General features: G+C 34.9%; 1 protein-coding gene across 1 annotated transcript; it reads left to right on the forward strand.

The window, feature by feature from the left end:
* The first annotated feature begins 11984 nt into the window (after window positions 1-11984).
* On the forward strand, window positions 11985-15349 carry LOC130969806 (probable lactoylglutathione lyase, chloroplastic). The gene is made up of 8 exons (XM_057895697.1): window positions 11985-12248; window positions 12318-12507; window positions 12600-12724; window positions 12811-12875; window positions 12954-13166; window positions 13253-13300; window positions 14157-14405; window positions 15020-15349. Exons 1-8 carry the CDS (start codon window positions 12146-12148, stop codon window positions 15059-15061), a joined length of 1035 nt encoding a protein of 344 aa, XP_057751680.1. The 5' UTR covers window positions 11985-12145; the 3' UTR covers window positions 15062-15349.
* The last annotated feature ends 1553 nt before the right edge of the window (window positions 15350-16902 follow it).

Genomic DNA, 16902 nt, shown 5'->3' on the forward strand with positions numbered 1-16902 from the left:
CTTAATCGTCACGGACGCATCAGCTCTGACCAACTAAAAGATCCTCGCACATATGACATGATAATCAAGCTATTTGTGGTCGTTTGATATCGATGTGGCCATACACGTGTGTGGTCCGTTGTACCTCCTAACTTCCCAGGTGCTCTTCTATTTTCGCAATGTGATACGAATTAACCACGTGCACCCGTTGCCAAACTCCTTGCATCTGCCTTGGTATTTCAGATTGTCAGACTCTATAACTCTGTACTCAACTCCACGCCGAATGCTGTAATCTTTTACACTAAGCACAGCTTCCTCCTTACTCTTGAACGACTGGCCAACCTGAAATTCCGTCAAAGCATTCCTATCATGGATACCCTGGCCAGCGAAGGTTGGCTCTACATTCTGGTGTTGACCGACGGCTTCCAAGTTCAACGATGACAGGTGCGGAGGATACTGTTGTGTTCCAGAACCAGAACCTCCATGTGGTGTAGGTGTACCGCTCGAAATATCATCACTATCCCTACCAATAACAACCGGCTCGTCATCCAAATCATTGGTGGACGAAATTGTGATCACATACTCTTTGTATTTGTATGAAATTTAATAATTGGCTCTATTTGAAGTCACAACTCCGTTCAACTAACCAGCAAGTGCACTAGGTCGTCCAAGTAATACCTTACGTGAGTAAGGGTCGATCCCACGGAGATTGTTGGTATGAAGCAAGCTATGGTCATCTTGTAAATCCCAGTTAAGTGGACTCATAAAGTCAAATGTGATTAGATTGGATAAATAAAGATAAATAAAATAAAAAGGGATAGAAATACTTATGTAAATCAATAGTGGGAATTTCAGATAGGCGTATGGAGATGCTGTGCTCCTCCTGAATCTCTACTTTCTCATTGCTTTCATCCAATCCTTCTTACTCCTTTCCATGGCAAGCTGTATGTAAGGCATCACCATCATCAATGGCTACTTTCAATCCTCTCGGGAAAATGGTCCTATGCGCTGTCACTGCACGGCTAATCGTCTGGAGGCATCACCCTTGCTGATGGCTACATCCCATCCTCTCAGTGAAAACATTTCAAATGCTCTGTCACAGCACGGCTAATCATTTGTCGGTTCTCAATCAGGTTGGAATAGAATCCATTGATTCTTTTGCGTTTGTCATCATGCCCAGCCTTCAGGAGTTTGAAGCTCGTCACAGTCATTCAATACCGGAATCCTACTCGGAATACCACAGACAAGGTTAGACTTTCTGGATCCCCATGAATGCCGCCATCTATCTAGCTTATACCACGAAGATTCTGTTGGGGAATCTAAGAGATATGCGCCCGGCCTAGAGTAGAACGGAAGTGGTTGTCAATCACGCGCGTTCATAGGTGAGAATGATGATGATTGTCACGGATCATCACATTCATCAAAGTTAAGTGTAACGTATATCTTGGAATAAGAATAAAAGAGAATTGAATAGAAAGTAATAGTAATTGTATTGAAACTTGAGGTACAGCAGAGCTCCACACCCTTAATCTATGGTGTGCAGAAACTCCACCGTTAAAAATACATAAGTGAAAGGTTCAGGCATGGCCGAATGGCCAGCCCCCATGATCTGAGAGCTAATCGTCCCAAGATGTCTAATACACTAGTAAAAAGTCCTATTTATAAATAAACTAGCTACTAGGGTTTACATGAGTAAGTAATTGATGCATAAATCCACTTCCGGGGCCTACTTGGTGTATGTTTGGCTAAGCTTGGTCTATCCATGAGCTGAGGCTTTTATTGGAGTTGAACTCCAAGTTATAACGTGTTTTGGGCATTCAACTCCGGATCATGACGTGTTTCTGGCGTTTAACTCCAGACAGCAGCATGTACTTGGCGTTCAACGCCAAGTTACGTCGTCAATTTCCGAATAAAGTATGGACTATTATATATTGCTGGAAAGCTCTGGATGTCTAATTTCCAACGCCGTTGAGAGCGCGCCAATTGGAATTCTGTAGCTCCAGAAAATCCAATTCGAGTGCAGGGAGGTCAGATTCCAACAGCATCAGCAGTCCTTTTGTCAGCCTTTTTCAGAGTTTTGCTCAAGCCCCTCAATTTCAGCCAGAAATTACCTGAAATCACAGAAAAACACACAAACTCATAGTAAAGTCCAGAAATGTGAATTTAACATAAAAACTAATGAAAACATCCCTAAAAGTAGCTTAAACTTACTAAAAACTACCTAAAAACAATGTCAAAAAGCGTATAAATTATCCGCTCATCACAACTCCAAACTTAAATTGTTGCTTGTCCCCAAGCAACTGAAAATCAATTAGGATAAAAAGAAGAGAATATACTGTGAATTCCAAAATATCAATGAATATTAATTCTAATTAGATGAGCGGGACTTGTAGCTTTTTGCTTCTGAACAGTTTTGGCATCTCACTTTTTCCTTTGAAGTTTTGAATGATTGGCTTCTCTAGGAACTTAGAATTTCGGATAGTGTTATTGACTTTCCTAGTTAAGCATGTTGATTCTTGAACACAGCTACTTATGAGTCTTGGCCGTGGCCCTAAGCATTTTGTTTTCCAGTATTACCACCGGATACATAAATGCCACAGACACATGACTGGGTGAACCTTTTCAGATTGTGACTCAGCTTTGCTAGAGTCCCCAGTTAGAGGTGTCCAGAGCTCTTAAGCACATGACTCAGCTGCCTCTCTAGTACTGTTGGATGCATGTTGCAATCCATTCAGATTTTGAGAGATCATGTTGACCTGTTGAGTCAACACTTTGTTCTGAGCCAATATGGCATTCAGAGTATCAATTTCAAGAACTCCTTTCTTTTGAGGTATTCCATTGTTCACGGAATTCCTCTCAGAAGTGTACATGAACTGGTTGTTTGCAACCATGTCAATGAGTTCTTGAGCCTCTTCAGGCGTTTTCTTCAGGTGAATGGATCCACCTGCAGAATGATCCAATGACATTTTCGAAAATTCAGAGAGACCATAATAGAATATATCTAATATGGTCCATTCTGAAAACATGTCAGATGGACATCTTTTGGTCAGCTGTTTGTATCTTTCCCAAGCTTCATAGAGGGATTCACCATCTTTTTGTTTGAAGGTTTGAACATCCACTCTCAGCTTGCTCAGCTTTTGAGGAGGAAAGAATTTATCCAAGAAGGCAGTGACCAGCTTATCCCATGAGTCCAGGCTATCCTTGGGTTGTGAATCCAACCATACTCTAGCTCTGTCTCTTACAGCAAAAGGGAAAAGCATGAGTCTGTAGACTTCAGGATCAACTCCATTCGTCTTTACAGTCTCACAGATCTGCAAGAACTCAGTTAAAAACTGGTAAGGATCTTCAGATGGAAGTCCATAAAACTTTCAGTTTTGTTGCATTAAAGCAACTAGCTGAGGTTTCAGCTCAAAGTTATTGGCTCCAATGGCAGGAATGGAGATGCTTCTTCCATCAAACTTGGACGTTGGCTTAGTGAAGTCACCAAGCATTCTCCTTGCATTATTATTATTATTTTCGGCTGCCATCTCTTTCTCTTGTTCGAAAATTTCAAGAAGGTCTCTTCTGGATTGTTGTAATTTAGCTTCTCTTAATTTTCTCTTCAGAGTCCTTTCAGGTTCTGGATCTATCTCAACAAGAGTGCCTTTATCCCTGTTCCTGCTCATATGAAAGAGAGGAAAACAAGAAAAGAAGAGGAATCCTCTATGTCACAGTATAGAGATTCCTTTATGTTAGTAGAAAGAGAAAGGGGTAGAAGAATGAAGAATGGATTCGGATTTTGGATGAAGAGAGGTGAAGAGAAATGTTAGTAATTAAATAATTAAATAGAAGAAGAAAAGAGGAGGGAGAATTTTCGAAAATAATTTTTGAAAAGGAGTTAGTAATTTTTCGAAAATTAAAAATAAAATGTAATTAAAATTAAAACATGAAACAATTAATTAATTAAAAAGAATTTTTGAAAAAGAGTGAGATATTTTCGAAAATAGAAGAGAGAGAAGTAGTTAGGTGGTTTTGAAAAAGATAAGAAACAAACAAAGAGTTAGTTAGTTGATTGAAAAAGATTTGAAATCAAAATTTAAAAAGATAAGAAGATAAGAAGTTAGATAAGATATTTTGAAACCAATTTTTGAAAATATAAAATTTTTGAAAAAGTTAAAATAAAAGATAAGATAAAAAATTTTAATAAAAAGATATTTTGAAAAAGATTCAATTTTTAAAATTACTTAGCTAACAAGAAACTACAAGATAAGATTTTAGAACTTAAAGATTGAACCTTTCTTAACAAGAAAGTAACAAACTTCAAATTTTTGAACCAATCTCATTAATTATTAGCTAATTTTCGAAAATTTGATATAAAGATAAGAAAAAGATTTTGAAAAATATTTTGAAAAAGATTTTTTTTAGAAATTTTCGAAAATTATAAAAAAAATTGAAAAAGATATGATTTTTGAAAAGGATTTTGAAAAGATAAGATTTTTAAAATTGAAATTTTGACTTGACTTGTAAGAAACAACTAATTTTGAAAATTTTTGACCAAGTCAATCCCAAAATTTCGAAATTTTGGAGGGAAACAAGGAAAAGATTTTTTTTTTTTTGAATTTTTAATTATGAGAGAGAAAAACAACAAAAATACTTAATGCATGAAATTTTTAGATCAAAACAATGAATGCATGCAAGAATGCTATGAATGTCAAGATGAACACCAAGAACACTTTGAAGATCATGATGAACATCAAGAACATATTTTTGAAAAATTTTTTTGATGCAAAGAAAACATGCAAGACACCAAACTTAGAAATTTTTAATGCTTGGAAAATATGAATGCAAAGATGCACATGAAAAACAAGAAACAACACAAAACATGAAATCATCAAGATCAAACAAGAAGACTTGTCAAGAACAACTTGAAGATCATGAAGAACACTATGAATGCATGGGATTTTCGAAAATTGCAAGAAAAATTTTTAAAACATGCAATTGACACCAAACTTAAAATTTGACTCAAGACTCAAACAAGAAACACAATATTTTTGGTTTTTCTATGATTTTATGATTTTTTTGTATTTTTATTAATTTTTTTGGAAATAAAGTTTAAAAACACGAAAAATAAAAGAAAAATTTTGAAAAAAGATTTTGAAAAGAAAATTACCTAATCTGAGCAACAAGATGAACCGTCAGTTGTCCATACTCGAACAATCCCCGGCAACGGCGCCAAAAACTTGGTGGACGAAATTGTGATCCTTATGTTCTTTGTACTTGTATGAATATACCCTTAGGGCACTGTTTATTTTCACAACTCCGTTCAACTAACCAGCAAGTGTACTGGGTCGTCCAAGTAATAAACCTTACGTGAGTAAGGGTCGAATCCACAGAGATTGTTGGTATGAAGCAAGCTATGGTCACCTTGTAGATCTCAGTCAGGCGAATTAAACATTATTTATGGGTTCGAGGATAGGAATAATAAAATAGAAAATAAATAATAAAAAGGATAGAAATACTTATGTAGATTCATTGGTGAGAATTTCAGATAAGTGTATGGAGGTGCTGTATGACTCACGGACGTCTGCCTTCCCACTGCTTCTACTCAATCCTTCTTACTCCTTTCCATGGCAAGCTTTGTATAGGGGTTCACCATCAGCTGTGGCTACTTTCATCCTCACGGAAAAATATCCTATGCGGCTGTCACTCGCACAGCTAATCAGTCTGGAGGCATCACCCATGGTTGATGGCTACATCCCATCCTCGCAGTGAAAACTAATGCTCACGCACTCTGTCACAGTACGGCTAATCACCGGTTGGTTCCCGCTCCTACTGGAGTAAAATCCCTTGATTCTTTTGCGTCTGTCACTAACGCCCAGCAGGTTGCAAGTTTGAAGCACGTCACATTCATTCATTACCGGAATCCTACTCGGAATACCACAGACAAGGTTAGACTTTCCGGATTCCCAGGATCCTACTCGGAATACCACAGACAAGGTGAGACTTTCCGGATCCTCATAAATGCCGCCATCCATCTAGCTTATACCACGAAGATTCTGTTGGGGAATCTAAGAAATACACATTCAAGCTCGGTTGCATGTAGAACGGAAGTGGTTGTCAATCACGCGCGTTCATAAGTGAGAATAATAATGAGGGTTATCTAACTCATCACATTCATCATGTTCTTGGGTACGAATGAATATCTTGGAATAAGAATAAGATAGAGACCGAATAAAAGAAAATAGAACTTCATTGATACTTGAGGTACAGCAGAGCTCCACACCCTTAATCTATGGTGTGCAGAAACTCCACCGTTGAAAATACATAAGCAAAGGGTTCAGGCATGGCCGAATGGCCAGCCCCCAAAACGTGATCAATGATCTCCTAAGATGAAGAATAAAATAAAACTGAGACCAAAGATGTCTAATACAATAGATAAGTGTCCTATATATACTAGACTAGCTACTAGGGTTTACATGAGTAAGTATTTGATGTATAAATCCACTTCCGGGGCCCACTTGGTGTATGCTTGGGCTGAGCTTGATCAATCCACGAGCTGAGGCTTCTCTTGGAGTTGAACTTCGAGTTATGACGTGTTTTGGGCGTTCAACTCCGGATAATGACGTTTTTCTGGCGTTTAACTCCAGACAGCAGCGTGTACTTGGCGTTCAACGCCAAGTTACGTCGTCATTCTTCGAATAAAGTATAGACTATTATATATTGCTGGAAAGCCCTGGATGTCTACTTTCCAACGCCGTTGAGAGCGCGCCAATTGGAGTTCTGTAGCTCTAGAAAATCCATTTTGAGTGCAGGGAAGTCAGAATCCAACAGCATCAGCAGTCCTTTTGTCAGCCTTTTTCAGAGTTTTGCTCAAATCCCTCAATTTCAGCCAGAATTTATCTGAAATCACAGAAAAACACACAAACTCATAGTAAAGTCCAGAAATGTGAATTTAACATAAAAACTAATGAAAACATCCCTAAAAGTAGCTTAAACCTACTAAAAACTATCTAAAAACAATGCCAAAAAGCGTATAAATTATCCGCTCATCAATAAGATAGATAAGATATGGTTGAAAAAGATTTAATTTTAAAATTAAAATTAATTACATAACTAACAAGAAATTAAAAGATAAGATTCTAGAATTTAAAGATTGAACCTTTCTTAACAAGAAAGTAACAAACTTCAAATTTTTTGAATCAATCACATTACTTGTTAGCTAATTTTCGAAAATATGATGTAAAAGATAAGAAAAAGATTTTGAAAAATATTTTTTTTAAAAAATTCGAAAATTATATAAAAAAATGAAAAAGATGTGATTTTTGAAAAAGATTTTGAAAAGATAAGATTTTTAAAATTGAAAATTTGACTTGACTTGTAAGAAACAACTAATTTTTAAAATTTTTGACTAAGTCAACTCAAATTTTCGAAAATTAGGAGAAAAAAAAGGAAAAGATATTTTTTTATTTTTGAATTTTTTATGATAAGAGAGAAAAACACAAAAATGACCCAAAACATGAAAATTTTGGATCAAAACACAAGATGCATGCAAGAACACTATGAATATCATGATGAACACCAAGAACACTTTGAAGATCATGATGAATATCAAGAACATGATTTTGAAAATTTTTTTATGCAAAGAAAACATGCAAGACACCAAACTTAGAAATCTCTAATGCATGGACTCTAACAAACGAAAAATGCACATGAAAAACAACAAACAACACAAAACAAGAAAACATCAAGATCAAACAAGAAGACTTACCAAGAACAACTTGAAGATCATGAAGAACACTATGAATGCATGGAATTTTCAAAAAAAATGCAAGAAAAATTTTTAAAGCATGCAATTGACACCAAACTTAAAAATTGACTCAAGACTCAAACAAGAAACACAAAATATTTTTGGTTTTTTATGATTTTATGATTTTTTAGTATTTTTATTATTTTTTTCGAAAATTATATTAAAAAAAATGAAAATAATAAAAAAATATTTTTGAAAGATTTTAGAAAACTTTTTGAAAAGAAAATTACCTAATCTGAGCAACAAGATGAACCGTCAGTTGTCCATACTCAAACAATCCCCGGTAACGGCGCCAAAAACTTGGTGGATGAAATTGTGATCACATACTCTTTGTATTTGTATGAAATTTAATGATTGGCTCTATTTGAAGTCACAACTCCGTTCAACTAACCAGCAAGTGCACTAGGTCGTCCAAGTAATACCTTACGTGAGTAAGGGTCGATCCCACGGAGATTGTTGGTATGAAGCAAGCTATGGTCATCTTGTAAATCCCAGTTAAGTGGACTCATAAAGTCAAATGTGATTAGATTGGATAAATAAAGATAAATAAAATAAAAAGGGATAGAAATACTTATGTAAATCAATAGTGGAAATTTCAGATAGGCGTATGGAGATGCTGTGCTCCTCCTGAATCTCTACTTTCTCATTGCTTTCATCCAATCCTTCTTACTCCTTTCCATGGCAAGCTGTATGTAAGGCATCACCATCATCAATGGCTACTTTCAATCCTCTCGGGAAAATGGTCCTATGCGCTGTCACTGCACGGTTAATCGTCTGGAGGCATCACCCTTGCTGATGGCTACATCCCATCCTCTCAGTGAAAACGTTCCAAATGCTCTGTCATAGCACGGCTAATCATCTGTCGGTTCTCAATCAGGTTGGAATAGAATCCATTGATTCTTTTGCGTTTGTCATCACGCCCAGCCTTCAGGAGTTTGAAGCTCGTCACAGTCATTCAATACCGGAATCCTACTCGGAATACCACAGACAAGGTTAGACTTTCCGGATCCCCATGAATGCCGCCATCTATCTAGCTTATACCACGAAGATTCTGTTGGGGAATCTAAGAGATATGCGCTCGGCCTAGAGTAGAACGGAAGTGGTTGTCAATCACGCGCGTTCATAGGTGAGAATGATGATGATTGTCACGGATCATCACATTCATCAAAGTTAAGTGTAACGTATATCTTGGAATAAGAATAAAAGAGAATTGAATAGAAACTAATAGTAATTGTATTGAAACTTGAGGTACAGTAGAGCTCCACACCCTTAATCTATGGTGTGCAGAAACTCCACCGTTAAAAATACATAAGTGAAAGGTTCAGGCATGGCCGAATGGCCAGCCCCCATGATCTGAGAGCTAATCGTCCCAAGATGTCTAATACACTAGTAAAAAGTCCTATTTATAAATAAACTAGCTACTAGGGTTTACATGAGTAAGTAATTGATGCATAAATCCACTTCCGGGGCCCACTTGGTGTATGTTTGGGCTAAGCTTGGTCTATCCACGAGCTGAGGCTTTTATTGGAGTTGAACTCCAAGTTATAACGTGTTTTGGGCGTTCAACTCCGGATCATGACGTGTTTCTGGCGTTTAACTCCAGACAGCAGTATGTACTTGGCGTTCAACGCCAAGTTACGTCGTCAATTTCCGAATAAAGTATGGACTATTATATATTGCTGGAAAGCTCTAGATGTTTACTTTCCAACGCCGTTGAGAGCGCGCCAATTGGAGTTCTGTAGCTCCAGAAAATCCATTTCGAGTGTAGGGAGGTCAGATTCCAACAGCATCAGCAGTCCTTTTGTCAGCCTTTTTCAGAGTTTTGCTCAAGTCCCTCAATTTCAGCCAGAAATTACCTGAAATCACAGAAAAACACACAAACTCATAGTAAAGTCCAGAAATGTGAATTTAACATAAAAACTAATGAAAACATCCCTAAAAGTAGCTTAAACTTACTAAAAACTACCTAAAAACAATGCCAAAAAGCGTATAAATTATCCGCTCATCAATCATCGTCCTACATCGCATTCTCAACTCGATCCGGTCCAGCCTCAAAATCAAAATCAGGATCACCAGGAGGCACACCGGCATGAACAGCTGCAACATGTTGAGAATCAGGAACCAGAACTACAGCTGCTACCACAGGCATCGATGTTGCGGTACCATCCACCGTCGTCGATTGAGGATTCGGCGCCAATGTCCCGGAGCTGTCGACACCATCTTCCAACTTCGCAAGTAGCTCGGGTATTCTGACCTCTGAAAAACTCCGCCTACAGTGAAACAACACCTACAAGTCTTCATCGGACCCTATTACAAAGGTCTCATATCTCACACCAGTTGACACAACGGCGATGGGAATCTTGTGAAATAACTTTTTTACCCACTTCGAACCACACACATCGAGCTTCCGTAATATACTGAGCTTAATCTCTGCCAACGTACTCGACGACCGGATAAAAATACTGAGCGGTTCTCTATCGGTAAATTTCACAACATGCCTTTTGCTCTTTTGAATTTTCCCAGAGCAATGAACTAGAGCCACAAAACTTTCCTCCCCCTCCATTTGTGATAAACAACATTCATAAATTTGTGATAAACTTTCCTCACCTTTGGCCTTTCAGGGGTATATATAAGCACGCACACTCACCCACACTACACGTAAATCACTGCTGCCTCCAGCGGTTTACACACGCATCCCCATAAGCATAAACCGCACAACCCAGCCTCAACAAAAATCTCGATAGCCTCTAACAGTTTCTGTGTTCAGATTCCCTTACGTAATCCACGGCTGCCTATAGCGGCTTATGTGTATTTATAAACCGCTACTGCCAGTAGCGATTTCTATAGATATGTGAAACAATGTAATTGCGTCTCCTATTTTGAAAAGTTGTAAATGGGTAAAATTGGAGATCAAACAATTTAATTACGTAAATTGCCTATTATTTCACTATAATAATAGAAGTAATTCATATATTTACTGGTATTATATATGTATTGCAACTTAAGACCCACGGAGAGATATAAAAAGAGAAAAAAATTTATATGTTATTGAAGTGGTATTGCTTTAGAACAAACTCCTATTTATACATACATCGTGTCTTCTTTTTCCATTTTTATTAAATGTAATTTTTTGGTAACATAGCAATTCACTATGAAAAAAAGTCTATGTTAAATGGGCATCTATCTCATACTTATCACAACAAAGCAATAGTAATCTAGTATAATTAAATTAGTTTAAGTCGAACAAAAACTAATCACACAATATATGCACACACTTTTTTTTGTGTTTTTTCTTATTAACATAATACATAAATTTTTGTTAAGAAGTATAAAAATGTTTACACATAGTAAACAAATTTATTGATATAAAACAAAATTTTAACACATGGCACATCATTTTTGTTGTTGTAATGTGTTTTATTAGTTGAGTGAGTTATTTATTATTCTAAACATATAGTATTTCAAAAATTTATGTATTATGTAGTATTAGATTTTTTATATTGCACATCAAAAGTTTTGTATTGAGTAGTATTGTTGAAAACACATAAAAGAAGGAAAAAAAAAACAAAAACAAAAAAAAGAGATCAAATAAAAGAAAAAAAAAACGATGTAATTTAATTGTTGAACTTAATTAAAAATATGCTTGTTCGTCTAACATCTCTTAAAAAAAATTGTAAAATTAAAGTACATGATTCACATGGTGATTTTTGTCAAATCAATAAATTATTAAACAAATTTACTTGAATTGAATTTATAAAAATGACTTCTTCACTGAAAAGTTAAAAGTGTTATTTTAAAAAATATAGATGAAAAATAAAAATAATATAAAATTATATTAACAAGTTGGATTCTTCATCCTCGCTTTTACTACTGCTAGAATCTAGATGTTTATAAATTATGTTTATGAATTAATAAAAAGTGACATGTGAATTGTTAATTTTTCATTGGTTTACTATGAAATAACAGTACTCAACTTTGTATAAAAATGCACATACTCTTAAAATACACGGATAATATAATAATTTTTTATGATAATAATTTAAAAAATCTAAGTATAACAAAAAAAAAAAAAGAGAAAAATTTACTGGTTGGCTTCTAATATATTCTAGTGTGTATGGCTTAATGCGTTAATGTAATGTTAGGATAATTTGGTCACTCCTTGTTACATGAATCGTTTGTGTCCGTTGCTTGCGTTTATGCCTTTATTATATTCTTTTCCCGATATGGGCTCAGCCCTCATCCATCGTCCACTCCATTAAGCGAATAAACGTGAGAGAGAGTCACATCTCTCTTATCAACGAGCGTGTCTCACTCATTCATTGTGTCAAATAGCTGGGTTGGCAGTCGGCAGTAGCATAACAGAAGAGAAGCGATCGAACCATGGCTTGTTCGATTCGTCCCACTCTCTCTTCGTTTCGCTTTTCGACCGTTGCTTCTCGTTCTCTCTCCCGCCCCTTCCTCCGCCTTCCCTCTATCACTACCAGTAAGTTGTTCTTCTCTTCCCTGGACAAGGCGATTTGTATGTGCGGTTTGATGAACTCGAATTGTGCAGGAGCATTAGGTGAATCCAATAGATTGAGAGCAACGGGGATGGTGAGGCGAGATGGGAATTTCATGAGAGTGATGGCTTCCCAAGCAAGCACCGCTGCTTCCCCCGAGAACACACTCGAATGGGTCAAGCAAGATAAGCGAAGGATGCTTCATGTTGTCTACCGTGTTGGCGATTTGGACAGGACTATCAAGTATGCTATTTTTGTATTCATCATTGATTGATTCATTTAAAACTTGTTTGATTTTTCTCTGATATAATTCGGCTCTTATTTGCTGGTTTCAGGTTTTATACAGAGTGCCTGGGAATGAAGCTCCTCAGGAAGCGTGACATACCTGAGGAGAGATATACTAATGCCTTTCTTGGATATGGCCCCGAAGATTCGCACTTTGTTATTGAACTCACTTACAGTAAGGCTCTACTGAATCATCATGTCCTTTCATGTTATTGAACTGGAATTCTAGAAAGTTCTTATTTACGTTTGACTACGTTTCAGATTATGGAGTTGACAAGTATGACATTGGAGCTGGATTTGGACATTTCGGCATTGCTGTTGATGATGTAAGTTTCTTCAACATTTGTACCTAATTTAAACTGTGTTCACTGCGGGTGATTCTGCTGCCTCTTGTTCTTTATTAGGTTGCAAAAACAGTGGAACTAATAAGAGCAAAGGGTGGCAAGATAACTAGAGAGCCTGGTCCTGTCAAGGGAGGCAGCACGGTCATTGCATTCATTGAAGATCCTGATGGCTACAAATTTGAACTTTTGGAAAGAGGCCCCACTCCTGAGCCCTTGTGCCAAGTGATGCTTCGAGTCGGTGATCTTAAGCGTTCCATAGAATTTTATGAGAAGGTAACAATCGATGCTATTATATGTCTATACTATTTTGGTATCCTGTGCCCATCTTTCAGACATCTTTGTGGTTGCTTGCTATTTAGGCTTTTGGTATGGAGCTCCTTCGCACTCGAGATAATCCAGAATACAAGGTATGGCGACACCTTTTTGCTATTTATTATTTTCTTTCTACTGTGACATATTTAGAAATAATCTGCCTAATTCTCAACATTTAAGATGATTTGAAGGTAAGTTAGGATCATATGAAATTTCATTCGTATAGTTGTACCAATTAATCTGTATGGACAAATTAAGATTAGGGATAAGAAGTAACATTCATTCTACTCAATCCTCTTAACATTTGATGATCCTTTAGATGGGGCTGTACTGCAAAGGTAACATTCAGTGTGGCATGTAGTGTGGATGCCTAGTTGCTATTGAATAACTGCTGTTTTAAACTTGATTCTCACAAAATATGCTGTTTTTGGTTTCTTGCCTATTGTTTGTAACTTGTACATTTACCAAAATATGTATTTTGGCATGATATTTGTTTTGAATGGAAGACTGTTATCTGTCACTATTTTACCAAATTTTACTTTATCATGTCATGTATGTTGTATCTGAAATCTTCTGAGGTGCTGTAATCAATGTGATATGCTTAACTTAGATTTGAAGCTAGTAAATTGGAAAAACGACAATGTATTCATGTGGACATTTAAGATCTTGTTGGATGCTTTTACATAAAACTTGCACCATACTTATCTACTATGCTTCTCAAGATAAATTGGGTGGCTTGCCTGAGTTAATAATAAGTATTGGAATTCTTGACGCATAGGTTGGACAACCAACTAGTAGAATAGTGTATAGAGAAGTTTTCCTACTTTAAGTTCCATTTTCTTCACTTTCATGGCCCAAAAATTGTTCTACTTCTCATTAATTAATTTTGTGATTTTGTCCTCTGCTTACACTCACTTCACCTGTGATTCATTGGTTACTTTTACTTGGCAGTATACCATAGCAATGATGGGTTATGGTCCAGAAGATAAAAGTACTGTTCTGGAATTGACTTACAATTATGGAGTCAAAGAATATGATAAAGGAAATGCTTATGCTCAGATAGCAATAGGCACAGATGATGTGTACAAAACTGCAGAAGCTGTTAAGTTAGCTGGAGGAAAGATTACTCGGGAACCTGGACCACTGCCTGGTATCAACACAAAAATTACAGCATGCTTGGATCCTGATGGTTGGAAGACGGTATGTATGAAAAATAAACTGTTTTCAAAGCTTAGACTGGGAGCTAAAAGTTCATAAATGATTTATATCTAGCTTACTCGATGCAAGAGCGAGATAGGGTTGAAATGTGGACAATGATCAACCGAATTTTGCGTGTTCTCAAGTTCACCTTCTTTATAAGAATGGGGATAACTGATAACAGGAAGAAGTGCTTTATTCTTGTTCTAAGATTTAAAACTTAAAAAAATAAAATAAAATATCACCTCTTAAAAACTATTAGATAAAAGCTCATGAATCCTTTTCATACATGCTTCACGGTCCTTCATTTAGCATGCCCTTTTTTAAGTAGTGCTGAGTATAAACTATGTTTATAGGAATGAGGATAACAAGTTAACAACACTTGAGTTCCATAGACCGCTTCATTATTAAGGCTCAATTACTATTCCATTGATTTGGCATTTAGCAAAAGCTCATAACTGTCTCAATCTCTTGGAACAATATTGAAAAAACACAAAATACCTAACTAAACATAACTGACTTCAACCCTGAGTGTGAGCATACATGTATCCTCATTCTGGTTTAGAGATGTACTATCATTTATATCTAACTAGTGTTCCCTTCTTCCATATTTGCAGGTTTTTGTAGATAATGTTGATTTCCTTAAGGAGTTGGAGTAAAGTATTTAGGTTGGCAAGCATAGTGTCATAGTGATGTGAGATTATTAGCTCCAAACCTCTGTCGAAGAATTCTTGGTTGAAGTAGTTTGCATCACAGAATGTAACATATTCAAATCCGTTTTTTTGTAGATCGTGCAATAATGACTATAGCGACAACGTTTGTAGATTATGTTGTTATAACTCTTTATAATGAAGCCAGCCTGAGAAACATATCTTCAATCAAGCTAACTCATGAGTCCGTTCGAACTCAACTTGTTAATAGTTTGATAAGCTAAATTCGTGAGCCAAGCTTGAGTTTGGAATTGAGCTCATAAAGTAAATGAGTTGAGCTTGAGTTTGTATAAGCTCAATTCATTAACTCGTGATATATATATATATATATTATTTTTTATATATAATTTTAATGTAAGACATAAATAAAATTTTTTATAATTTATTGATAGATAAATAATATATAAAATTGATCTTTTTAATTTTTTTAAATATATAAATTATAATTTATTGATATAAAATTATAGATTATATTTTTATTATTTAAGTTAGTTTGTGAGTTTTTGTGAGCTAAATTTAAGCTTAAAAAATACGTTTGATTGTTAATGTGTCGAATTATGAACCAAGTTCAATTTTTGTGAGTCGAGTCTTAACTTAATTTAGTTTGGCTCAACTCGATTCACTTTTAGCCCTAGGCACTAGTATCACAAATCGTTTGAGGATATTTCAAAAGGCTATCATTTAGAAAAAAAATAGGGAGACACATTTAAAATGTTCCATTTAAAAATTAGAACGTTAGTATTCCTGTAAATTTAAAGCACATGTATTCTTTTTATAGATCTAATGATTGACATTTAAATATTTAATAGGGCATGATAATGTAATACTTGAAACCTAATCATAAAAGTTAAAACCGATTTCAGGTAAATCTATATTTAAAATCGAAAATTAATGAATCCATAAAATAAAATGCTAGAGAAAAACCTTGTTTGAGTTTATGGGTATCACATTGGAAATTACTAAAGTGCATACCTTTTTGTCTTGGTTAGACTCTTATTTTTAGAATTATTTGAAGAATTTAAAAAATAATTATATAACAAAAATAAAATTAACATAATTCACATGATATTTTATTTCAGCACAGTAATTATATAAATTTAAATTGAATTGACAAAGTTATATAAATTTAGTAAATTTATCCTGTTAAAATTTTAAAATAATGTCACTTGAACAATACTGGCTATATTTTCACTGCATAGCAATAATTTATATTGATTACTGTATGATTAATTCATAACATTTTTTATTTAAATTGAAAAAATCACATCCTTATAGATTTTAAAGTCATTTTTGTGTCATAGATGAATGATAAAGTAGGGAGAAAAAGTTGTTTAATGAAAACAAAGAAAATAATAAAGTTGCATGCATTACACAAGTGTACGTTTTTGGGTTTATTTTTAAATGTTTTTTATTTAATAAAGAGTACTGTATGAAATATTATTATTTTAGCAAAATTACGAAAAAGGTTTTTGAAAAATAAGTATACAAAATTAATTTTTAGTTAATTAATATTATCTAGTTTTTTATTATAAAAATATTTTTTTATTTTAACTTGCTCTTTAAAGAATTTAAAATTTAAAATTTAGTATTTAAATTGACAAAATTTCCAAATGATTCATGAGATTAGGATCGCATCGAATTAGTTTTTTAGATTTCAATTGTACTATTTAACGTTTCTAAACTTGATCTCTGTACATTATAATAAGTTGTCGATCTCTTCTTTATTGGAAAGAGACATTAACAGTGTAATTAGAATTTTAAAAACTAATTTGATACATGATTTTAATTTC

This window comes from Arachis stenosperma, chromosome 3 (genome assembly GCF_014773155.1).
Source record: "Arachis stenosperma cultivar V10309 chromosome 3, arast.V10309.gnm1.PFL2, whole genome shotgun sequence".
In the NCBI taxonomy this organism is placed as follows: Eukaryota; Viridiplantae; Streptophyta; class Magnoliopsida; order Fabales; family Fabaceae; genus Arachis; species Arachis stenosperma.